Source organism: Malaclemys terrapin, chromosome 10 (genome assembly GCF_027887155.1).
Source record: "Malaclemys terrapin pileata isolate rMalTer1 chromosome 10, rMalTer1.hap1, whole genome shotgun sequence".
Taxonomy (NCBI): Eukaryota; Metazoa; Chordata; order Testudines; family Emydidae; genus Malaclemys; species Malaclemys terrapin.
This window is the reverse complement of record NC_071514.1, coordinates 69,960,001-69,985,969: the sequence shown is the minus strand read 5'-3', so window position 1 is coordinate 69,985,969 and position 25,969 is coordinate 69,960,001. Positions and strand designations below refer to the sequence as shown.

At 37.6% G+C, this 25,969-nt stretch overlaps 1 protein-coding gene across 2 annotated transcripts in view; it reads left to right on the top strand.

Moving 5' to 3' along the window:
* SMG1 (SMG1 nonsense mediated mRNA decay associated PI3K related kinase) overlaps positions 1-22,013 on the top strand; it is a 123,597-nt gene extending 101,584 nt beyond the window's left edge. For both annotated transcript variants that reach the window (XM_054041229.1, XM_054041228.1), the window contains exons 42-63: positions 498-746; positions 1,192-1,330; positions 1,415-1,524; positions 2,975-3,193; positions 3,671-3,861; positions 4,216-4,388; positions 4,617-4,896; positions 6,208-6,480; positions 7,726-7,960; positions 9,483-9,709; positions 10,228-10,378; positions 10,462-10,651; positions 10,911-11,380; positions 13,017-13,154; positions 13,579-13,731; positions 14,065-14,244; positions 14,466-14,693; positions 15,227-15,438; positions 15,649-15,755; positions 17,560-17,739; positions 17,833-17,939; positions 19,323-22,013. In XM_054041229.1, coding sequence (XP_053897204.1) covers positions 498-746; positions 1,192-1,330; positions 1,415-1,524; positions 2,975-3,193; positions 3,671-3,861; positions 4,216-4,388; positions 4,617-4,896; positions 6,208-6,480; positions 7,726-7,960; positions 9,483-9,709; positions 10,228-10,378; positions 10,462-10,651; positions 10,911-11,380; positions 13,017-13,154; positions 13,579-13,731; positions 14,065-14,244; positions 14,466-14,693; positions 15,227-15,438; positions 15,649-15,755; positions 17,560-17,739; positions 17,833-17,939; positions 19,323-19,400 — 4,290 coding nt within the window. In that variant the 3' untranslated portion in view covers positions 19,401-22,013. The remainder of the gene's footprint in view (positions 1-497; positions 747-1,191; positions 1,331-1,414; positions 1,525-2,974; positions 3,194-3,670; positions 3,862-4,215; positions 4,389-4,616; positions 4,897-6,207; positions 6,481-7,725; positions 7,961-9,482; positions 9,710-10,227; positions 10,379-10,461; positions 10,652-10,910; positions 11,381-13,016; positions 13,155-13,578; positions 13,732-14,064; positions 14,245-14,465; positions 14,694-15,226; positions 15,439-15,648; positions 15,756-17,559; positions 17,740-17,832; positions 17,940-19,322) is intronic.
* Positions 22,014-25,969: the final 3,956 nt, after the last annotated feature.

Below are 25,969 nucleotides of genomic sequence, written 5' to 3'. Positions count from 1 at the left end.
CAAATTTTGTCTTTTAGAGAGAGGAACATTTCTTAGGTATATCTTTAATTCTTGTGTGATACTTCAAGGGGAGGAGCATTTTTGTATGGCTAAAGTTAAAGTTACTCTAAACCATTTCAGTTTCTTTTCCCATTCTTAGCTCTTTTGTCGCTTTGCCTTCTGTAGCTTTAGAATGGGATTTTCAAAAGTGCTAAATGTTGTCCTAACCCTGCTGCTACTGAATTCAGTTGTAAAAGTCCCATGGAGTTCAGTAGAAGTTGAGGTAGGACAGTGCTGAGTGCTTTGAAAATCACTGTCATAAATTAAAAAACAAACAAACAAACAAAAAACTACCCTCCTGAATTTGAAATAGTTAGTCCAGGCACTGCAAGTCATAATCCGGAGAGAGGATTATTTAGATTCCAATTTTTTTTAGTCTGAACTGACTTCAAGATAATTTTGTAACTCAGTATTGTAGTTAGAATAATAAGAGAGCTTTATAATGCAATTTCTTGTAGGCTCAGGATTCTTACCAGACCCCTCAAAATCCTGGAATAGTACCTAGACCCAGTGAACTTTACTACAGTAAAATTGGACCTGCATTGAAGGCAGTTGGGCTTAGTCTAGATGTATCTCGTCGTGACTGGCCTTTGAACGTAATGAAGGCTGTTCTAGAGGAGCTTATGGAAGCAACTCCACCAAATCTTCTAGCTAAAGAACTTTGGTCATCATGTGCTACACCTGATGAGTGGTGGAGAGTTACACAGGTAAGCTATAACACATATTATTTTCCTTTTTAAAACCATATTTTTGACTTGGGGGAGGGGCACCAGATGCTTGGGATGCTTATAGCAATGGCACTCTTGTAGGGACAGGTGAGCTAGTACTGTTGAATCATCACTTAGCAGAAGTGTATGCTTTAATATGGATAGTTAGAAGAAGGGAGAGCGAGAGAGTGGGCGTAAAAGCAGAAAAAATGGTGCCCTAGAAAGAAGTGGAAAACCTGATTACCTGTATCTTAATTAGCCTATTACTTGAAGTTCTTAAAGAAATGAGTGCTCTGTTGGTAGATGTCCTGAGACAATCAGTAAAGGAGAACTTGCAACTGACTGCTGTGAATTATCCTAAAAATAATAATAATAATAAAATAATTAAGTGATTTTTTTTAAGATTCCTAAAACCAAAAACATGATTCTGAAATTTTCTTTAAAGTCATACGCGAGATCCACTGCAGTTATGTCCATGGTTGGCTATATAATTGGTCTTGGAGACAGACATCTGGATAATGTTCTTATCGACATGACTACAGGAGAAGTTGTACATATAGATTACAATGTTTGTTTTGAAAAAGGTAAAAAAAATTTTTTTTTGTTTTATACATGTTCAACTATAACCTTTTTCTTAATAATTAAAAATCTGAATCTTTCTCTTGAAGGAAAAAGCCTTAGAGTACCAGAAAAAGTTCCGTTCCGGATGACACACAATATTGAAACAGCACTTGGAGTAACAGGAGTAGAAGGGGTTTTCAGGCTTTCTTGTGAACAGGTAGGCTGTGTGACTTCTAGAAGTGTGGGGAACTCTCATCTGTTGTTTGTTTTGGAAATGCTTCCCTTCTCCTTACTGCCTTTTCAAAGTCTTATTCTATTCTTATTCTTTAAATGTTGTTTGATATGGAGGAAATAAGAGTATTATTTTGGGGACATTTTATATTTTTGTGAAACACTTTTAAAAAAAAAAAAAAAAAAAAAAAAGCGTGCAAGTATATAAAATTTAGCTCCAGCTCCAGATGTTGGCATGATCACAATGGTCCATTGTTTGGCAGGTTTAACTGACTTCTAAAAATTAGGCTCTCCAGATAAGAAATATAAAGTATTATGTTTAGAATACTATGTTAAAATTTGAGATAAATGCAATGTAAGAAGCACATAGCCCATCATACCTGCTAAAATTAGAAATAAGGCACACCTTCAACCATGAGTGTGATTAACTATTGGAACAAACTACCAAGGGAAGTGGTGGATTCCCCCTCTCTTGGTGTCCTCAAGTCAAGACTTGGATGCCTTTCTGGAAGATATGCTTTGACCAAACACAGGTTTTTGAGCACAGTACTGGAGTAACTGTGTGAAATGTACTGGCCTGTGATATACAGGAGGTCAGACTAGATGATTTGATTATATCTTCTGGCCTTAAGCTCTATGAAGCTATGTCATGTCTTATGAGGATATAAAAGATGGTTAGAGAATTTAATACCTGAAAAGTTTTTGTATTCTAATAGTAAATTGAGGGGGTGTTTCTGGAGAATTTGTGGTGATGTGACAAAGAAGGCATTAAGTTTCACTGAAATCTTAACTTACTACTGAGCATGTTCAGAGACTTCTTTCAGCCTGTAAGAACCTTTTTCTTTATTACTGCATACCAAACAAATGAAGTAGCCCTCCAGGAAGACTATATGTATGTCAAACTTACATTTCAGACTTCAGCTTTTTTTTGGTTGTGTTTTTTTTTTTTTTTTTTTTTTTTTTTTAAAGTGGTGAGATTTTTATTTATTTATATATGTTACACAAGGGGGAAGTGGGAATTTTTTTACTCAACCATAATTCAAATGACTGAAGGGATTTTGCTTAGTTGTCATTATCTTTCCTCTTCTTTCGCTACTAGTTTTCTTCTCTCTGTCTTCCCACCTCTGCACCCTTTATGCACAAATAAGAAAAGAAAAATCAGCTTTGGGCAGAGACAAATATAGGAAAATTCAGCCCCAAAGTAAATCTTTTCAAAGAGTTAGGGGCTTGTGAAGAAAGGTTAGAATGCAAACTCTGGTGCAGCTGTAACTCAAGAAAGCGCTATTTGAACTTACAGCTATAATTCAGTATATCCACCTTCAGGAAAGTTATGGATTGCTTTATTTAGCTATTCAAATATTAATGTCTATATCATATTTAAAAACTGTCCTATTTTATGAAGATAGCCTAACCTGACTACATTTATTAAAATACAGGTTCTACATATTATGCGACGTGGGAGAGAGACTTTGCTTACGTTGCTTGAGGCTTTTGTTTATGATCCTCTTGTGGACTGGACAGCAGGAGGGGAAGCAGGATTTGCTGGGGCTGTGTATGGTGGTGGTGGCCAGCAGGCTGAAAACAAACAGAGCAAAAGAGAGATGGAAAGAGACATCACTCGTAGCCTCTTTTCTTCAAGAGTAGCTGAGATAAAGGTGAAGTAGTCACTACAGTAAAATGTCACATTATACTATCAGATAAAACATTTTTAAAATGCTAGACACGTCATGAATAGAAATTCTTCACATTTGAAAGTAGTTTTTGCATGTTAGAAAATAGTATTTGCTAAGAGCATAACACTTACAGCTTTTATTGAGCTAATTCAGGCCCAGATTTAGGAAAGTATCACTGTTTAGGAAGGACACTTAAGAACATGCTTAACTTTTAAGAACATGAAGGTTAAGTATGTGCTAAAGTAATTTCCTGCATTGTGCCACAGGGTTGAAATCTGAAGCCTAGAGACCTAGATCGATATTTTGATCAATCTTAAAAGCTTAATACCGGTGAGAGTTGAGGAAACCTGTACCCATGGATTACAGCTGAGCAGCAGCACAGAAATGAAGTACTCCCTCCTCTATCCATTTGAATAAGTAGCACATCTATTTTTCTAATTTCTATATCTTGATTTATAGGTAAACTGGTTTAAGAACAGAGATGAAATGCTGGTTGTGCTTCCTAAGCTGGACAGCAGTTTAGAAGAGTATCTAAGCTTGCAAGAACAGTTGACGGACATTGAAAAATTGCAAGGCAAATTACTAGAAGAGATTGAATTTCTAGAAGGAGCAGAAGGAGCCGATCACCCATCTCACACGTTGCAGCACAGGTATAGAAGTACCCGTGCTTCTACAGTGCTTTTATTTGAGGATCTTAAAACTTTGTTTAATATTGCACTGTTAGCACATTGCAGCTTTTTATGAATTAGATGCTGTATGCGCATTGGTTAATTTTATAATGGTTACTTCGGACCAGAGATTGACAGCAGTGAGAAACTTCTTCTCACAGTGCAAATACAATTTACAGAAGTGTTTAATATATTCGTTTTAAACTTTTTATAATATGTAATCTATGAAAATTATAAAATAGATTTTCAGATCAATTGAGTTAGTATGGCTTTGAGCAGTGTAATTAAATATTTCTCATAGGGCGGTTAATAGATTCTGTGACTTCTATAACTCAGGTATTCTGAACACACCCAGCTGCAATCACAGCAAAGAGCTGTTCAGGAAGCAATCCAAGTGAAGCTGAATGAATTCGAGCAGTGGATAACACATTACCAAGCTGCTTTTAATAATTTAGAGGCAACACAACTTGCAAGTCTTCTTCAAGAAATTAGCACCCAAATGGACCTTGGTATGAAATAAATAGTATTGTATCCTTCTCTTGGTATTTTTATCCATGAAAAAGTAATTGAACTAGTATTTAAAACCAAATGCTTTCTTAACAAATGACTTAAAAGTATGTTTGTAATACTCTGGTTTTAGACATATAAAGATCTGATTTTTAAATTATGGTCATATTACATATGTGATCACCAATAGTTACAGGAAAATAGTTAAAATTTAATCTCTTTCTTGAAAGGTCCCCCAAGTTATGTACCAGCAACAGCCTTTCTGCAGAATGCTGGCCAGGCACATTTGATCAGTCAGTGTGAACAGCTAGAGGGAGAGGTTGGCGCTCTTCTTCAACAGAGGCGGTCTGTTTTACGTGGTTGTCTTGAACAGTTGCATAACTATGCAACAGTAGCTCTTCAGTATCCCAAAGCTGTGTTTCAGAAACACCGAATTGAGCAGTGGAAGACGTGGATGGAAGAACTCATCTGTAACATGACAATAGAACGTTGTCAGGATCTCTACGGGAAGTAAGTTGACAGCACAATGGATTTCCCTAGTCATTTAATCCTTGCTACTTTCAAGATACTTTTGTTTTAAGCAGGAAATGTAAAACACTAAAGTTTTGTTTTATGTTAAAATGCCATAGTCTTTCCAAGGAGTGTTTCCTTTTAAGGTGCTATTGCAGCATTTTAAAAAGAAAATAGAGAACATCTTTTAAAGTGTGGTCTCACAGCTTCATCCATGTAGTGACAAAACAGAACTATAAATATTGTTGCTTTATTTTGTGATTAATGGCTGTGCACAGCTCTAGGAAAGTGATCTTAATTGGTTTAAAACAAAACAAAACCCTACACCACACCAAGCAGAGTTTTGGTCATGAAAAAGAAGTGATAGAGACTCCATGAGGTCCAATAGGGATTTTGGTATTGTTATCAAATACTACAACAATGGGCGGTAGAAAAACACTAAAGCACAGTGAACTGATATTTTAGCATGGTTAGTAGTTTTTAACGTTAATTGTACTTCTGACATTAGGAGACTCCTGGCTTGTTGTCCACCAATTGATCCTGAGAATAGATTTTAGTGTTAATGCTGGATTATACTCAAAAGGCAAGAAAGATAGGAAGTCCATTGACTTACATCAGTGCTGTTCTAAATTTATTGCCAAGTCATTCCCTAAAAAATGTTGAAAGGTGACATTAAAGAAGGAAGACTTTTTTTCTTTTGAGTTAAAATAAGCATTGAGTATATTGATCTAGCCAAATGTATCTACAGTATTAGAGATGTTCTGGAAACAAAGGATCGAATTCTGGCTAATGAAGGGGAAGTGAACTTAAACTCTCCACCTCAATAAAAGGAGATGTATTCAAAACAAAAGCAGTGTTAATTTGCATTTGTATCCTGGCTTAGATCAACTCTCATGATTTTTTTTTTGTGTGCCAGGGGGGAATTTGGATGGACATCATGACTTGGGCCAGGCACTTGTGTATCAGCAGACTAAAACTGGTTGGAAAGAACTAAAATTTTCAGAAAGGGGTGGGGAAGGGGAATCTTGTGAATGTTTTGCCATCGTTTTTTTGACCAAGAGACATGATCTGCACAGGAGCTGTCCATGCACTATTGTACTCCATGTCAGGAGCCATTGAATGAGTTATCAGTCCATGATTTGACAGACGAGCCAAAGTAGGGTGGCCATCCTCCACTTTGTTCACATCTAGAATTTGGCCCAAAATATTTGATGATTCGTGTTTAAATATGGAGTACTCTTCCTAGGGAATGGAATGCAGCTTGTTAAAGCTTCAGAAAGGAGAACTTGTCATTTTGCTGTCATTTTACAGGTATGAAATGCAGTATGCTCCTCAGCCACCTCCAACTGTATGTCAATTCATAACTGCTACAGAAATGACTCTTCAGAGATATGCAGCAGATATAAACAGCAGACTAATCAGACAGGTGGAACGTTTGAAACAAGAAGCAGTCACTGTGCCAGTTTGTGAGGAACAGTTGAAAGAAATTGAACGTTGCATTAAGGTTTTCCTACATGAAAATGGAGAGGAGGGGTCATTGAGCCTAGCAAGTGTTATTATATCTGCTCTTTGCACCCTTACAAGGTGAGCAGTGTGTTATACAATATACTATAGGTAGTTGATCTCATGGTCCCTGGATAGGGTGCCCCCTATGAGACCCTTTTCCAGCCCCCTTATTGTACCCTTTCAAGTTCCAGGCCTGTGCCTCTACTTCTTTTTGTGGTCGGGTCTTGTGATCCAACCACTGTCTCTGGGTTACAGCCCCCTGGCTACCAATTGTGACTAATTCAGGAGAGCTAGCTGGGGTTGGATACTGCAAGGTTTCCCTTTTGGGAGCCTGAGACTGTATGCGTGTGATGCAGTGATGCAGAAACAGCTGATTAAAAAAGAGCATGATTTATTTTTCCCAAGGATACCCAGTACTTAGAGAAGTGGATTTAAAATAAGAAACCTACATGCATATTTCCTTACCTAAGCTTTTAACCTCTTTATCCATGGCTCAGGTGAGTCTGGCTTATTCCCCATCTCTGAGGTGGGTGAAAAGTCTGTCCTGCTTGCAGCTTTTCCCCCCAGTCCCTGAATGTCAGTCACTGTCAGCCTTTTCACTGTCACATCCTGACCAGCCTCTCTGACCACTTCCCCCTACTTTCCTGCCAGAAGCACCTTTTAAACTGGTCAGGATTTTCTGATCTTTCAGGTTCTCCTTTGATCCCCGTTTAACTTTGGAAGAGTAAAACATCATAGCCTGGATGGATCCAGCTAGGTGGTCCTTCCCCACACCACCACACTTGATGGCCCAGCCACTGTTATCTTAGTTCCCTTGCAGCTGCCTACCTAAGAGACTGTCTTATCTGTGTCATTGTTTTCCCTTTCTTACCTGACTCCTCAGAAACCCTTTTACAGCCTCCTTTGATTTCACTCTATGCATTTAGGCAGGCAGCAATACACAGTTGCTGGGAAACTGTCATACAACAGGGAAACAGTCACACAGTATTCATAAGAAATATAACAGACATTTTCCCAGGTCATCACAGATGACTTTATATTCATGTTTTGGCCAAAAAAAGGTAATTTTTTTACACTTGAGTTATTGCTATTAATATGTAAATTTTAATATGCTTTTCTAATCAAAGTCAATTTAATATTAGTATTAGAAATCTAAATTATCATATTGCCTAGAATATACTATAAAATAGGTTGCCTTTTTTAAGATCGGTTCCATTCCATGTTTTTATGGCTAGCTTATCAATTTAAGTGGTAGCAAAGTAAACTTAATATGCATTAGCACATGTGCTTTTACTTGTTTAACAAAACTATTGCTTCATTTAGACGTAACCTAATGATGGAAGGTGCCGCATCTAGTGCTGGAGAGCAACTGGTTGATTTGACTTCAAGGGATGGAGCCTGGTTCTTGGAGGAGCTATGTAGCATGAGTGGGAATGTTACATGCCTCGTGCAGTTATTGAAGCAATGTCATCTGGTCCCACAGGACTTGGACATTCCAAACCCAATTGAAGCATCAGAAGCAGTTCACTTAGCTAATGGAGTTTACATCTCACTTCAGGTGAAGTGTACTTTTATGCGATTGGTTTTTTCCAAAGACATCGGTGAAGCCATATAGTTTGTTGTGTTCCAGAAATTCTCCTAAAAAAGTATTTATAATTATTTTACATTATTACCAGAAGTCTTTTATCAGGAATTAGTCTTAAATATCCCATTTATTCCCTGACTCTCAACCTATTACATTTACTATAATTACTTAATATTTAAATGACTAAAACAAACTATTAATGCAACCCAGAATTTTGAAAAAAGTTACTATTTATTAATGAGATATAGAAGATGGAGATAGTAACAAATTAGTCAAAATAACAGCTCCATGTCTTGCTGTTATTTCATATTATTCCCTATCACTGGGAGTCCAAAAAGGTTTCCAAATAGTGTTTAAAATTTTTCATTTCTATTTATTTCTAGCTTTAATTTCCCCCCCCCCCCCAAAAAAAAAAAAAAAACTGTTTGAAACACGCTAAAGGAATACTTTACAGGCCTCAGTTCCCAGACATGGGAGGGGGGGAAATGAACTATCTTAATTTTACCCACAGAAGAGTGCTCACTGATAGAAACTTTTGACTTTAAAGGCAACTCTGAATCATATGGACCAATTACTTGATTTTCACCAGCCATCCATTTGACTATGACAGGTGTGACTGTTATTTTTTTTTGAGGATTTTCGTGCTCCTGAGTCACTTTTCAAAAGCACTCTTTACCCATCTTTATAAAGGGCTTTGAGAGTCTCTGGAGAAAGGTGCTATAATATTATTAACCTGTGTTTCAGAAGCATGTATATAACTTAATTGCACTGCACACAAATAAGGCCATATTTCCTTTTGAGTTCTTGGATGAGACTTGAAAATCTTACGAAACTAAGCTAACTAACCTTCCTTTTGGTGCATCTTGTTGTCTTGTTTTGGAGATGGAGGGCACTGGCTGATACCTTGCACAACCTGCTGTAGCCCTCTGATGCATTCTGCTTAGTGAAAATAGCGGTTCTCAAAATGAAGTCTCTGTACCACCAGTCATCTGCAGAGCACTTGCAGTTAGTCCTTGTAGTGCTTTAACTCATTTCTAGTTGCTAAACAGCAGTCAGATAATCTAAGTCTACTTTAAATGTTTTCCAATTATTTTTCCATATAAAAAATGGTTATTTGCTACAGGGTGGTGGTTCACTCATCAGTGGGAGACTAGGTAATCTGCATAAGTCATGAAAAGGTGACAAGGTGGGCAACAAGACCCTTTCTCTAAGATACTGCCTTCACTACTTAACGTTGTAAAACCCTTTGGTTTATGTACAATGCCATTGGTTTAGGTTTAAAACAGCTACACTCAAAGTTACAGGGCTTCCTATTCTCAATTTATACGATAAAATATTTGAAGCAAGTTTCTGATCCTTTTGCTAGCCAATAGTCTATTGTCTTCAAACAACCTTTACTGTAGGTGGCATAATAATAAAATAAATAAGGCATTGCATATGACACCTAAAAAGGGAGGACGCTATTTTTTTTCTTCTTCTTGCATACTTCTGACAGGAATTGAACTCAAACTTCAGGCAGATCATTTTTCCAGAAGCTCTTAGGTGTTTAATGAAAGGAGAGTACACTTTAGAAAGTATGCTTCATGAACTGGACAATCTTATTGAACAAACAACTGATGGAGTCCCTTTGCAAACGCTGGTTGAATCTCTTCAGGCCTATTTAAGAAATGCGGCTATGGGGCTAGAAGAAGAAACACATACTCATTACATTGATGTTGCAAGGTAAATAGTTTTGTGTGTGTTTCCTTTAGTTCAAAGTCAATATGTTTTGCCATATTCTAACCCACCGTATCCAATTCTTGGTTTGTCTTTAATTTGATTATTTGTTACATATGTCACCTAACAATGGATAATACTTAGTTTTTAATAGTAAAATGAGTATAAATGTGAGATTATGAAAACTTTTATATTTTAATCATCATAAATTAGACCTTACGATGCATTTGATATTTGGGGTATTTCCCAAAGTTTATAGGCAACATAAGACCATTCTTTTAGCCAGACATTTTAAAAGAAAAGCTTAGGAAAATATGGAGAGAGGAGATTTCAGGAGAGCAAGTGTCTCTAAAATCTGCGACGGCTGTGAACTGGAGTGAGGAATGCATAATTTTTGCAGTTCCTGCAGCAGCCACGGTTTGAATGAGTTTTCTGCAAAAGACTTCCTGGTCAGATAGAATCACCAGTGGCCATAGGTATTTTTGCTACCAAAAATCTTTTAACCCCCTTATCTTTTTTCCTAGAATGCTTCATGCTCAGTATGGTGAATTAATTCAGCCAAGAAATGGTTCAGTTGATGAAACTCCAAAAATGTCAGCTGGTCAGATGCTTTTGGTTGCATTTGATGGAATGTTTGCCCAAGTAGAAACTGCATTTGGCTTGTTAATTGAAAAGGTATGACTTTATATTTCAAAATATCCTTGAGGCATAAGACCTTTATAAAACAAGAAAATAATTCTTTCCTTACTTCCATTCAGCTAAACAAGATGGAAATACCTGTCGCTTGGCGTAAGATTGATATAATCAGGGAAGCCCGGAGCACTCAAGTTAATTTCTTTGATGATGATGATAATCGACAAGTTCTAGAGGAGATTTTCTTTCTAAAGAGACTACAGACAATTAAAGAATTTTTCAGACTCTGTGGTACATTTTCTAAAACTTTGTCAGGTAAATATGCATTAATGTAAAAGAAACCATTTTTGTTTCATAGCAATAGGAAACCTCCCTGCTCTCCACCACTTTACCTGTGATTTGAGTACAGAATGAAACTAATCTGTAGTTCTGTAACTTATATATTTTAAGATGCTAGTGCCGAGAAAATAAATGTAAATTCTGTCATGTAATAACATTGCTGTCTGTACAGAAAATAAATGAAATTTTTCTAGATATACAAATGTTTATATGAAATATTGTTTATTTTTTAAAGGAGCAAGTTCACTTGAAGATCAGAACACAGTAAATGGACCTGTGCAAATTGTCAATGTGAAAGCCCTTTATAGAAATTCTTGTTTTAGTGAAGACCAAATGGCCAAACCTATAAAGGCATTTACAGCAGATTTTGTGAGACAGCTTTTAATTGGCCTTCCAAATCAAGCCTTGGGGCTTACTCTGTGCAGTTTCATCAGTGCTCTGGGTGTGGATATCATTGCTCAAGTAGAAGCTAAGGACTTTGGAGCAGAAAGCAAAGTTTCTGTGGATGACCTGTGTAAGAAAGCTGTAGAACACAATATCCAAATCGGCAAGTTCTCACAGTTGGTCATGAACAGGGCAACAGTATTGGCCAGTTCATATGACACAGCATGGAAGAAACATGATTTAGTGCGCAGACTTGAAACCAGTATTTCTTCTTGCAAGACTAGCCTTCAGAGGGTGCAATTACATATTGCCATGTTTCAGGTAAACCACATGTAAACTCTTTCCAAAATTGTTCATCTAAAAATATGCTTCAGTTGTGTCATGCAGGCACATAAAATGCATATTGCTTGTGGAGTGTATAATGAAAGTTGATGGTTTTTAGTAGACTTAATTTAGTTTTCAGTTTTTAAATTTTATTTAATACATAAATATGGAAGAATAGCATAGCATGCTGGTAGCTTGTGGAGCTAGCTGCTCTCAAGAGTGCAAACATGACCATTTATAATTTAAGTTTTGGAACTAAATATATATAAACCAGGAGGACCGGAGACACTGGATGTTTAATTAGGCCATAAATGTATTCTTATGTAAATGTACCCAGCAGATACAAGTGTATGGTGCAGGGAATGCCGTAATCATTTCAGTGTGTACCTGGGGGGCTTCAGTCAGCCCTCTCCCTTACCCATTGTGGTCCTCAGCCAACCTGCAGCTTGGACCTCCCCCTCTGAATAGGGGTAAGAGAGGGCTATAAAGGGAGGGGATTTGGTTCCTTGCCGTACCAGTCGTAGGAGCCCCAACCCCCCACCTTTCCCACTCCTTTAAAGGATATCTCCTTTAAATCCTTTACTAATCCATTTTATCGGATCTCTCTATCCCTTCCCTATGGAGTACCTGCACTGGACATCCCCCCCCCCCCCCCCCCATGCTCCCATAATGAGTTGCAACATCATAGTCTAATTCCTTTTCCTGTTTGTCCAACTAAGCCTCTCCCCACCCCAAACCAGCTGTGTGGAAGGTAGGAAAAAAACCACTTGTCCAATCTGGTGATGAGGGAAAAATTCCGTTCCAGCCCCCTGAGAAAGGAGGAACTAGTGCAATGCCTACAGTGAAAAATCCACACCCCTGAGTGACATACCAACCCAATCCTCAGTGTAGACAGCGGTATCTTGACAAGAGAGCTTCTCCCATCGACATAGCTACCATCTCTTGGGGAGGTGGATTAACTCTGCCAATGGGTGAAGCTCTCCCATCAGCATAGTAGCATCTTCACTAAAGTGCTAAAATGGCACACCTGCACCACTGTATGTGAAGACAAGCCCGTAATGATTTCTGCTGTGTAGATATTTGGTTGAGTGTAGTATTGTGATAAGTCTTCCTTCTGGAATGTTTTGTATGTTTTAGAAAAGTGGAGCAGGAAATTGTTTTTTATTTTAAATGTGAATGAATTGTTTTTAAAAATCAGCAATAATAATTAAAATGTTAGTTGCTAAACTGTTTCATAGATGTCTTCTCAAATATTCTGTTTGTTAACCTGTGATAGGTTAAAAACCAAGTATAAAGTGTAATCCCTTTTCCTTTAGATTAAGGGTACATATATACATACTTTCTGAAGGGTTAATAATAAATGGTTAATCAATTTAGTCCAACAGGGCAGTACATTATTTATATCCATGGCTTATAACCATCTGTATCACCTTCTACTGATGTTTATAACTATCTATGATGCCTGCTGCTTATATCTGTAACATATTTGCCATTTATTAATGGTTTAACCCTTTATAAATATACCCTTGATATAAAATGTAACCATAATGTCAGAATTAATGTCTTCTTATAAAAGTTTAACATTTTTGAAAGAAATGATATAAACTTCAATACAAATATTTTTCTGAAAAAGTGGCAGCATGAAGATCTCCTGATCAGTCGCCCACAAGCCATGTCCATTACTCCTCCACCCCGTTCTGCAATTTTAGCCAGCATGAAAAAGAAACTTCATACGCTCAGCCAGATCGAAGCTTCAATTGGAACAGTTCAGGTATTTTCTTGTTTTGGGTGTGTTTTTGCAGCATGCATAAATGTGAATTCTTTCTCCTTGTACTAACGCAGTCCACACATTCCAAAAGTGTCCACCTTTTGCTCACTATGATTCTGGATATTAGCCATTGTGAGCTAACATCTTTTATGTGAACTTGTTAGTCTGAGTTGCCTTTCTTTGTCCCACCTTTTGCGTAGTATTCCATTACTTCATCCCTCTGCCTCAGCAGACACAGCATTCTCTGCTTGGGATGGCAGAAAATTTGCTCCATGACTAAATACCCAGATATACAAAGAATCCTTCTCCTGAAGGCTGAGACACTTATCCTTCAAGAGGAAGGATAATTCCATGGGTAGAGTGGTTTAAAAAAAAAAGTCTTTATTTTTTTGCAGTTTTTTGATTCCGCATCATTTTCTCAATATAGGAGAAGCTAGCAGCACTTGAAGCCAGCATTGAGCAGCGTTTGAAATGGGCAGGAGGTGCCAATCCTGCATTGGCCCCAGTCCTACAAGATTTTGATGCCACTATTGCTGAAAGAAGAAACCTTGTCCTTAAAGAAAGTCAAAGAGCAAGTCAGGTACTAAAGCTATTTCATTGATTAGTGTTGGTTTATTTGATAATTTAGGAAAGTTTGTTCAGCCCAACTAAGGTAGGGTTTGGAAAATCTCTGGTGCCACTAAGGGCAGTTGACTAGTTTTGGGAATTCCAGAGCTTATCCCAAGTGCTTTTAAATTAGAAAAAACTATATAATGTTATTGCCCATGAATTGACACAGTTGTTATTACTGCCTGCTTTGAGTGCTCTTGTCTAGAAGTAGACTTGCAGATAAAAGCTTAGAAGCATCATTGTGTTTTTATTTGATGTAATATGCAATTTAATTGGGGTGGTTCTCACTTTTTCTGCTTTGTAGGTTACTTTCCTCTGCAGTAACATAATTCATTTTGAAAGTTTACGCACTAGAACAGCAGAAGCCTTGAGTCTTGATACTGCGTTATTTGAACTTATCAAACGTTGTCAACAAATGTGTTCATTTGCATCACAATTTAACAGTTCAGTCTCTGACCTGGAGCTACGTTTACTTCAGAGAGTGGTGAGTAAAGTTGATGGGGGAGATGGATTGTAAAATACAACATAATTACCAAACTTATGAATGGCTTCTCCACTTTATTTTCACTTCTTATTAGTTTTGTGTGCTTGTTTTAGCAAGGAAAGCGTATTGGGTTAAATCCGTTTAGCAGTAAACATAAAATGGAAGTACTTGTATATTAAATTATTCTGTCTAGATAGAGCTTAAAATTTTCTTTTTTTCAGGGCACCAATCTTGAACATCCTATCGGTAGCTCTGAATGGCTTCTTTCAGCTCACAAACAACTAACCCAGGACATGTCTACGCAGAGGGCAGTGCAAACAGAGAAAGAACAACAGATAGAAACAGTTTGTGAAACAATTCAGAATCTGGTTGATAGTATTAAAACTGTGCTCACTGGTCACAACAGACAACTTGGAGACGTCAAACATCTGCTGAAAGCCATGGCAAAGGTAATGCCCAAAACTTCTATTGTTTTGTTATAGAAGACCTACCAAGTGTTCAAGGAAAAAAAAATTACCAGGGTATTCATGATAAGCTACCTCATAGTATTCCCTAAAATTAAATATTTAATAATGGCGATTCCTGCTCATGTACATAGGGTTGAACTGATTAACACTTGGAGATCAAAGAAATTTTACACAAGGGTATATTGAGTAAAGGGGCTCAGTATCAGGTCAGAGTGATACAGGTTGATCAGATATTGGTAGACCTAAGGCTTGCCTTTCTTGTACGCATGTCCCAGTTTCTGTTTTAATCCACACGCGCACACAAACCTTTTACAAATTTTGTACATATCCGACATTTCCTTTTCAAGTTAGAGAAATCTGAAGAAAATTTTTCTTCTATTGAAATTAGTCACTTATGTAAGTGGTGTTCATAGGAAAACCCATCAAAGGCTGTAGAAGCAGGGCAACTGCTAAGCTTTTCTATGATGCAGAACAAAGCAAACGTGAATCTTAACACCTAGTTTCTTTGTTTATAGGATGAAGAAGCCGCTCTTGCAGATGGTGAAGATGTTCCCTATGAGAATAGTGTTAGGCAGTTCTTGGGTGAATATAAATCATGGCAAGACAATATTCAGACAGTTTTGTTTACATTAGTTCAAGCTATGGGTCAGGTCCGCAATCAGGAGCATGTTGAAATGCTGCAGGAAATAACTCCCACCCTGAAAGAACTCAAAACACAGAGTCAAAGGTAAAGCTGTATCTTCTGTATGGTTGTAGAGAATTTTCTTTTCTGTTTACATATGTAAATAAAACCAGACACACACATACCATTCTAATTCTTTCCCAATCTATTTGCAGAATTTCACTTCATTTTTACTCAGGTTTTCATTTGGGATTTTCAAGTAACATACTATAGCTGAATGTATAAATTATTTATGGACTTTATTATGTTTCCTAGTGTCTACAATAATCTAGTGAGTTTTGCATCACCCTTAGTCACGGATACATCAAATGAATGTTCAAGCCCAACATCAACTGCTACATATCAGCCAACCTTTGCTGCAGGTAACATTTGGGAAAGTATCAAATCAAACATGATGGATTTTTTAGCAGCAAATTTTTTTTAGCAAAAAACAAAAATTGCTTTATAAAATTTACTGCAAATGTAACCAGTGAGTTAGTTTGTGAGCGTGTCCCTTTTCTTAAATAAAAATATACTGTAAAATTGAAAAATTGATATAAACATAAAGTAGCCTCTACTTCAAACCACAAATCCCAGAAAATGTATTAATTTTTTTTATACTCCTTGTTGTGCTTCATGCTCCATATCAAATATACTGTAAATGCACCAGAACCTGTTAGTTTGGAACCCTCCGGATACCTTATGAACAAAGAACGAGTTAGTGGTGCTTTGCTTTGTTAAATAGCCTCACATCTGAATTCATCAATCCAATTTTTAATGGGTCGAGATTAATTTTAAAACATCTGAATTTACAAATTACCATGTAGGGGTTTATTGTAAAATCAGTACTTGGGGCGAGTTTACATTCTAACTCCTATTGATAATAGGAATAGCTTGCGTAAGTTCCTCACAACAGTTGAGGCAGTGGAATCTTTTAACTTCATATAAATACATGGTTTACAAAACAAAAAAATATTCTGGTTTAGTTTTGTGAGGTGGGGAAGTAAAATGGGAGCAGAAATGAGGAAGTCTGGGGAGCAGAAGAAAAAAGAGCTGTGGTAGGATCATGCATTTGTGTATGTATTGAAATGCTGAGTGTGGCTGTCAGATGTGTGTGCATATATAGAAAAATAAAGGATGAAATCTCTACAGTGTACTGTTTTGGCACACTTACTACACCTATTTCTCAAAGAGAAAAAAATCAAACTTGGTGAAACAGGTATTTTTCACAGACTACATGTGTGTGTATATACCAAGTTTTAATTAAAAATATCAGTTGTATCCAAACTCAGTTTGAACTGTTAGTCTGAAAGGACACTTTTTAAATAGCTGATGGAATTTTCATTCAGACTTTCCAAATTTTTGTCAGGGCTGAAAATAAGCATGACAAATTCTGTACTAAAGGATGTGTTTTTTGAACATTAACATTGATCTGCCTTGTAAACCATATAGCTTCCTTCAGTCCATTCTGCGCACGCAGTTCAATAGTAACGTACATGCACAGCAGGTGTGTGTGCTGTAGGCATATGGAGGTGACCTCAAGCAACTCAGACCAGGCTGTCACACAAATGGCCCGGTTAAGAAAAGTTTCTGGAGTGCCACGTTCTCCTCAGGCCTGTGGGGTAGAGGAGCATATGGAGAAAAGGTGGATGGAAAACCAAAAGGCCAGTAATCTACTTAGCTAGTAAAGGTGAAGCTGCCTTGAGAGACAGGTAGCTGCAGGCTGGGTGCAGAAGAAAAAGGGGAGGAGGGAAAGGTCAGAGTAGCTGGAGAGAGGAGATGAAGAAGGCAGAATCAGAGGTTTAAGGGGCAGAAGAGAGCAATATGCCGAGGCTAATGCAGCTGTTCAGTAGTTGGACAGGATTTGTGGGTGGGATGAAAAGGCCAATGTACAAATTTAAAAAAAAAAAAAAAATCTATTTCATGTCAGGAATCCAAATCCCAGGACCATGGAGTTGAATTTGCTTATTCATTCATATGCTAGTTACTAATGGGAATACCTTGGCTGCTAGTCATCTCCCAGGAACTTGTTTTAGAGAACTAGGAAGTTAATGACCTGTTTATATATATATTTCCTCTTATTTAGAATGTTAATTTTTACATTTAAATTTGAATGTAAAAACAAATCAGTTTTAGTAATACTTTTCTCCATTCTGTTGCTCAAATGATTAAACATTATCTTTACAGCAGTGCGTAGCAATACAGGACAGAAGACCCAGCCAGAGGTCATGTCGCAGAATGCAAGAAAGCCAATTCAGAAAAATCTTGCTACGTCAGCAGATACGCCTCCGAGCACAGTTCCAGGAACTGGCAAAAGTGTTGCCTGTAGTCCTAAAAAGGCCGTCAGGGACCCTAAAACAGGAAAGGGTAAATAGTGGAGTAAAAATTGTTGTAAAATGTGTTAATGTGCTTCTGTATGTACTGTTACATGTAGCTGATTGTTTGAATTTGCATTTTTAGCTGTGCAAGAAAGGAATTCATATGCAGTTAGTGTGTGGAAGCGAGTCAAAGCCAAGTTAGAGGGCCGAGATGTGGATCCCAACAGGAGAATGTCTGTTGCTGAACAGGTGAGTTGAACTTGGTAAAAGTTTAAGTAACAGTCCTTGTTAACAATACTTGTCAATAAATTATCAATTTCCTTGTTTATCTTTTGTTAAAGCTTGATTGCAAAACTACAGTGAGTGGTCTTAGAATTGGTTAATCCACATTGGAATATTGTGCTCTGTCCTGGTTGTTTTATGCAAAAGAGGGTCAGTGGGAGGGATAGAATGGGAAGCAGTATTGCTACACTAGAGCTAGTTGGGAGAGCAGGAAGAGGGGCATGTGATAACAAATTAGACGTGCCTTTGCAAGACAGTGTGGGAGCAAAAGCACCCAGTGCAAATTTAAGCTATATATGCAGAGAGTCACTGCAGAGTAGGGAGGCTCTGGTGTAAAGTGCATCTGTAATATTCTATTTAGGCAGCAGGGTGTTCAGTAAAAACTGTCATATATATAATATTTACTTTAGTGACCCAAAGTTCTCATTCTTATTAGCTCTGCAGAGCCAACACAACTAAGTGTGAACTATATTGTATTCCTTTTTTCATGCATCAGAATTGTTGCCTTTTGTGCATACCTTTGCAACTCCCTGTCTTTAATAAGTAACACAAAGGGCATAATTTCCCTGTGAATTTCAGCATTACAAAGAAATGCTTAATTTTACACACACAAGTCAATGGCACCTATCTAGTTCAAACAGGAATTCAAGGAAGTCCTATGGCCTGCTATGCAGGAGGTGCTAGATGCTTGTAATGATCATATCTGGCTATATAATTTATGTATATATGAAAGGCTGAGCATGTTCTTAAATATTTGCAGCACTGGGGCTTTAAAGAGGATACTTGGTCTTTCCTTTTCTGAAACTGTTTAATAGGCAGCAGGTTTAAAACAAACAAAAGGAAGTACTTCACACAACACAGTCAATCTGAGGAACTTGTTTCCAGGGGATGTTGTGAAGGCCAAAGCTATAGCAGGGTTCAAAACAGACTTAGATAAGTTCATGGAGGATCGGTCCATCAATGACTATTAGCCAAGGTGGTCAGGGATGCAACACCATGCGCTGAGTGTCCCTAGCCTCTGACTGCCGTAAGCTGGGAGTGAACGACAGAGGATGGATCATTCAATGATTGCCTGTTCTGTTAATTCCTTACGAAGCATCTGGCATTGGCTACTGTCGGAAGACAAGATAGTGAGCTAGATGGAGCATTGGTCTGACCCTGTATGGCTGTTCTTATGTAGATTTGTATGAATAAATTAATTGAATATTTAACGTTTACTTAGAAATTCACTACAAAAGTTTCTAAATGTTAAGGCCTAGTCAGCAAGTACTTTTATCAGTTAACTATGATTTGAAAATGCATTCAGTTGCACTAATTTTAATAGCTTTTATTTATTTGTCTCTTTAATAGGTTGACTTTGTGATTAAGGAAGCAACTAATCTAGATAACTTGGCTCAGCTGTATGAAGGTTGGACAGCCTGGGTATGAATAGGAAGAAAGCAGATCGGTCTGGTTCAGCAAGGTCAGACATCCACCAGAATCAACTCGGCCTCAGGCATCCATAGCTGCACCACAGCCGGTGGTGATGCATACTGGGGCTTAATCTGAGGAAACCTAGGAAATCTCGGTGCACTGGGAAGTGAATCCTGCAGGATAGCTGCACTCAGGGATATGCTAAACACAATGGTCTGCAACCCCCCAGGGTCAAGGGTGAAAGCTCACCGCCTGAACAACACGGTTGTCTTTCTGCTACAGAAGAACTGCAAACGTGTCCGGGGGTTAGCTGCAGAAAAGAAATCGGAATGCTACAAACCGCAGAGTGATTGGGACTCAATTCCACCTGACCCTGTGAACAATTCAGGAAACATCAAACCCTGTTCAAAGAAAAACAGAAAAATGGGGCCGAGAAGAAATCACAGCAAAGGGAGATTTGATGCATTTAGATTCTTGTTACTCTTGTTGGTTGGCAACAGTGCTGGTTGAGTTGACCAGTTAGTATAAAAAAGGCTACAAGATATGAACTTCAGAAATGGACTGAAAACAAAGAGCTGTATCAGATACACACTACATTGGAAGAACTTCTGAGATAGAAGAAAAAGCCTTTGTGTCTTCCCCTTTTTCCCCCCCTTGTCCCATCCCCTTGGCTTATTCTTGTAGTTTAGGTGTACTTCCAATATACTTTTTATTTCAATCCTTGTATTTCACAGTTTAGTCAAATTAACAACATACTTTTTGTTTGGTAAACAGGAAATTTTCCAAAAGCACTGAAAATATTGAACATTCATTGATTATTTCTGAGTTGGCTGATCAAATGCAAAATGTAATTTTGGTTACTTTAAAATCATTTCTGTGATTTTTATCATGTACAGTTTCTCAAGATTGTCACTGTGCATTTAAAAGTAATGAATCTAGCAGGCATTTGATTTAATGTGCACTTCCCTCTGCTTGCAGTGTACACTTTTTTGTAATTCAGAATTGTCCCTCAAATCTCATTCTACTGTGATTGCTGTAGTTTCTTTGGTAAAATGTAGCTAATCCAATGTAATCTTTACCTTTTTTAAAACCAGGATAGAGTATCTAGTAGAGTTTTACATTGTTGATGACAGATAAACAATAAAGTGATATTCTGGTGGAGGTAGAGTGATATGCTTTTTAATTCACGTTCTTAATACTTTAATTTACACTTGTAAATTATTGTGCTTCAGTTTACTGGGGTTTTCAGGACCTATACATACAATATTAAAATGAAGGACTATCCAATTTTTGTTCAACACATTTGAAAAGATTTGTGCAAAGTAATTTTTGCTTTGCCATATGACTTCAGTAGATGGTTGTTCAATAATGCATTGATAGTTAATTTCTTACCATCAAGATTTTCTTAAATTCAGCTTTGCACTCAGTGTGGTTATGATCAGAAAAGTTTCTATAAAAATGGCATCTATTTAACAGATCTACTTCCAGTTTGTACTGTCTCATATCTGCCTATTGACTAAAATATTTTTTCCACTGTTTTTTTCTTTAGACTATATGGACTGTGCCATACTATGGAAGAGATGAGCTGGTTCTCTTTGTGGCTCATGCACTTAGCACAATTCTGTTCCAATTACAGAATCTCTTACTAGTGGTGATGTCCAAGACAGAAAGCACATTGCTTGACTCTCTGATCCCAGATGAATTTGCAGGGCGGGCAGGTGTAAAAATCATTTCTCTATTTGTAAACTTAGCAAATTTGGTGTAAAAGCCATTGAAAGATGATAAACTTGGAATTCCATTTTAGCCACTTAGAACTTGTGCCATTTTAGCCACTTTTCAGAGTAAAAACACTTTAAATACTGAGCTACCCAAAATATATTTTTTTTAAATCTGAACTTAATCATAATTAAATATCTTGCGCCAAGTTCACCACTTGCATGAGCTGACACAATTTTCATTGATGTTACTAGAGTTGCACTTATGTGAATGGAGAGCTTGGCCTTTAGCGAGAGTAGTGATTATCAAATAACACACATTAACAACAGGCATTAGTAACAGAAGAACATACATTATTTTGCATATTTACCTGTGTTACCTGTTCTGCCTTCTCAGTAGGTCCTAGGTAGATCTGCGTTCACTCTCCTTTTGCCAATCTTTCATGGACATACTCTTCAAGTGTAAGATATTCCAACAAAACTATGGCCTTTTTTGCATTCTGATTGCCTGACTAGGTGTAGGGAAGTCACAGGCTATATGTTTATTGATACTCATGACAAATGCATTCCAATATCAATGCTTTCGAAACCCTCTGCCATGACATGTATTGCAAGAAATAGTGTTTGAATGTTGCAAGCAAAGAAAATTCATATGCCTAACCAGACACTCACGCTGTTAGTCCATTTTACTTTTTCGCCACTTTCAAATAACCTTACAAACAATCTGTATTGGAGCACCATAGTAATAAGACTGTATTATACATGCTGTTTTATTTCTTGGAAGCTGGGGGAGGGGAGGGTTAATGCACTCACCTGTGGCTCATGTATTATACCTCTGCTATCCAGAAATGAAACGCTTGTGTGGAGATGGGTTCTTTACTGCCTAACTGAATAAAGTTTAAAAAGAAAATCAGCTTGTATTCTTAGTTTCCTTGTATGGTATTCTAAATTACTTTTGTCAAGTATCAGAGGGGTAGCCGTGTTAATCTGAATCTGTAAAAAGCAACAGAGGGTCCTGTGGCACCTTTAAGACTAACAGAAGTATTGGAGCATAAGCTTTCGTGGGTGAATGCCCACTTCATCAGACGCAAGACTTTTGTTTTTGTAAGGTGTAGGGAGAGGAACAAAATCATCTTAAATGGCCAGCAAGTGCCAAATTTAGGCCTTTAGAATTAAGCATATGTGTAACTTTGGCTTCAGTAGGACTTCTCACATGCTAAGTTTTTGTAGTATTGAAGCCTCGAACTGGGGTTGTAAACATTTTTTCTGGGTAAATTTGCAGATTCAATATAAAGTTAGGGAAACTTAAAGTGCAATCTGAGTTAATCTTAATAGTGGACTTAATGTAATTACAATTTTTAAAAGATGAGACATAGCTTTATGAGCTGGATGAAACCATGTTATGAGCTGAGTTTAAACCTCCAAGTTGATGCATAAACAAATCCTACATTTCAGATAGTTGTAAGAGACAGTTAAGGGGCCATGCCTAAGAGTCTGCCCAGAAACTAGTACCAAGAGGGTTGACGGATTGACTGGGTGTTATGACCAAGTGGGTGTATGTGTGGGTGTGAGAGAACACAGAAAAAAACTAGGAACAGACAAGACTGCAAGAGAAAAAAAGCAAGAGACACACAGTAGTCTGTGAGCACAGGGTGACCTGGAAAAAGCTAGAGCGCTTTTGGGTCTGGGTTTGGCTGTAGAGGTTTGGAGGGGGCTAGTAAGCTATGAAACTGCTCCTTTTTGTCCTTGGTTCCTTCTGCATTCAGAGATGTGGATTTTGTAAATAAACAAGAATAGAGCAAAGAAATGTGACTACCCCCAATTTCTATATCCCTGGCGTCCTGAACTTTGACTAGTTGCTCAGTTCAAAAGGGGCTTCACTGTTGTCAGGAGTGGGCTTCATTTTCCAAGGAGAGAGATTGTGAGCTGGTATCCTGTTGAACCAAGATGGACCAAATAAATAGAGGTGCTTGTGGAAATCAGAAACGGCCAGCAGGATTTAAAACAAGACCTAAAAAAACAGGAACTGGAGATTGCCAACGGAATTAAAACAAGATCTAAAACAAGACCTGGAGGTTTCCCAGAAAGGGCTCAGGGATGACTTGCAGGCTGAGATGAGATCCTTGTTGGAGCAGCAGCTACAAAAGTGCCCGGACAGATTCAGAAACCCAGCTGCAACACACCCAGGATGGAATGGTGAAACAGATTGACCAGGTGATCAGTAATCTAACTGCCATCGACCAGAAGTTTTTCCACAAAATAATGCAGACCAAAAAGGCTTTGTCCAGTTTGGAACTTGCTAACTGAGATGAACTGCAGTAAGAACTTGAGCTGAAAATTCAGCTACAGAAGGAAATCAGAGTCATTCACTGACCATAGTGGAAGACAACTACCTGAATGAGGAATTGAACCAACCAGAAGACTTGGATGAGACCAGACATTTACAATGATTTTCTACCCCATTTGTAACCCACATATGCCCTGAGGGAAGAGATCAGGTTGTCTCAGCTCAAATGATGCAAAAGACCCGCTATCTTTGAGGGGAAAACTCTCTGGGAGGCTTATTTGGCTCAGTTCAACATTTTAACTCAAATTAATGACTGGGAAGGGGCAGAAAGGGGGATTATTAGCCACCAATTTAGGTGGCCCAGCTCTGATTGTGTTGCAGAACCTACGTCCAGAAAAGACACTGGAGTTATCTCTACACTACAAATAAAGCTGCCAAAGTTAGTACATCACTTGTGCATGCGCATACATGGCTACTTCGTTGGCACTAGGAGTACTCACCATGAGTGCTTGTGTCGATGCATATGTAGGTATCCCAGGGCCACTCACCACTACCTGGCACATTATTGGGAAATTTTCACAATGCATTTTGGAATAGAAACAAGTCACACAGAGGTGACTAGGAGTAAGGGATCAAGTTCCAGTCTTAGAACTTTCTCTATCCCATAATGCCATCCAAGGTTGCAACGGGGGGGGGGGGGAGGGCAAGAAAGCTAACCAGTAGCCTGTCAGCACAGTGACCCCCGGAGAAAGCTTTTGGGTCTGGTGTTGGCTAATGTGGTTTGAGAGCTGGTAAGCTAAAAACTGCTCCTTTTTGTTGTTGGTTCCTTCTGCATACAGAGATACAGGACTTTGTACATTCCTTGTAAATAAACAAGATGGCGTTAAATAAATACCTGGCTACCACCAATTTCTGTTTCCAACTGAAAACCCACAAAGCCCTGAACTTTGGTTACCCACTAGGATCAAAGGGTCAACAATAACATATCTTTTGATACAAAGCCATATACATAAGTAAACTACTGAATAATCCCTTAACAAAACTGACATTCAATACCTATTTTTTCTCACGGCATACTAAAAGAACAGAATTCTTTTCTGCAGGTTGGAAAAGCTGTTTAGCTTTGCTATCCAAAACCAGAATTAAACATTTTATTAAAGCTAATGTTAAAAAAATGTATATAATTCACAGGTTAAGAAAATAGTGTCTGTACATCTGGGTATAGTGCTTAGATTATCCACAAATACAAAGTTTGTTTTAAAAGTCATAAGATACATATAGTGCATGATCAGCAATAACCCAAATGTAGGTGAATATAATTTTAACAATACAGTTTAGGTATTAGAATCTGAATACTCGGGTACATCACTCATGAAAAGTTGTACAGAGTTCATTGTGGAAAGCAAAATATATCACTGAGTGAAGATTGTCTTTCAGTAATAGAATTTAGGGTAGGTTGTCTATTTAGAAAATACAATCCATCACGTGCACTTTCCTCAGCTAAGATAATTGGAGCCGTACTTTGTAACTCATGTCAGAATTTTGCCCATAGGTTTTACCTTCAGTAAACTGGCCATTAAGCCACCATTTTCAGGTACTCGTGAATTAATTTCTCATAAAAGTTAAATTCCAAGTGGCTTTGTAGTTTTCAGTTGTAACACAAATACTGATAGCAGTGGAACTTTAATACAGGAAAAACAGTTACAGTATCAGTTCCAAGTCTAAAGAGAATTAGCACTGTAAGTTCACATATATGGAGGAAGTATAGGCCAGTGGGTTAGGGTGCTACCCTTGAACTTGGAAGACCTTGATTCAATTCCTTACTCTGCCTGTGTGACCTTGAATAAGTCCCTTGGTGTCTCAGTTCCCCATCTGTAAAATGTGGATAATACTTCCCTACCTCACGGAGTTGTTATGAAGATAAATAGGGTACAAGATTGTGAGGTGCTCAGCTACTGTGGTAATGGGGCCCATCATATATAACCTTAAATATACTTTTATGAAACCATGATGAAAATATCAAATCATAAAACTCAAGGTAAAATTATGAAGTTGTGAACACGTTTTCCAGTAATCAAACTTGCCTTTGCTAAACCAATATTTATTTTTTTCCTTTTCCTTTAATGCTTTGTAGGTGCTTCATGATCTTTTGTCTGTTTTAGCTTTCCTTCTTGACTATCTGGATCAATAGGAAAGACCCTTTAATGCAGCTGTATTAGCAACTTTACATACATATTTAATTAAAATAATCATTTTTGTTGATCCCTGGTAGTTAAGTTGTCTGGAGTGCCTTGTTGGTGTCTGTTTCCCATTGCATGGTTGTACTGCACTGCCCTGGTGGACTAATAGTTTGAAAAGCCATTACATTTTCATCAGTCTAGTCTTCAGTCTTAACATATAAATACCCTAAAACATTTTTTAAAAGGAAAAAACCATGCAATCTATGATTAACAGCTGTGACATACTTTTAACCCCATAAGTGAAGATCATCAGTTTGGGACTAACATGCCCTATTAATTGTCCCTAAGGTTTTACAATAATTTCTCAACTTCCTTTGAAATCTAGTCAATTTTTAAATTAGG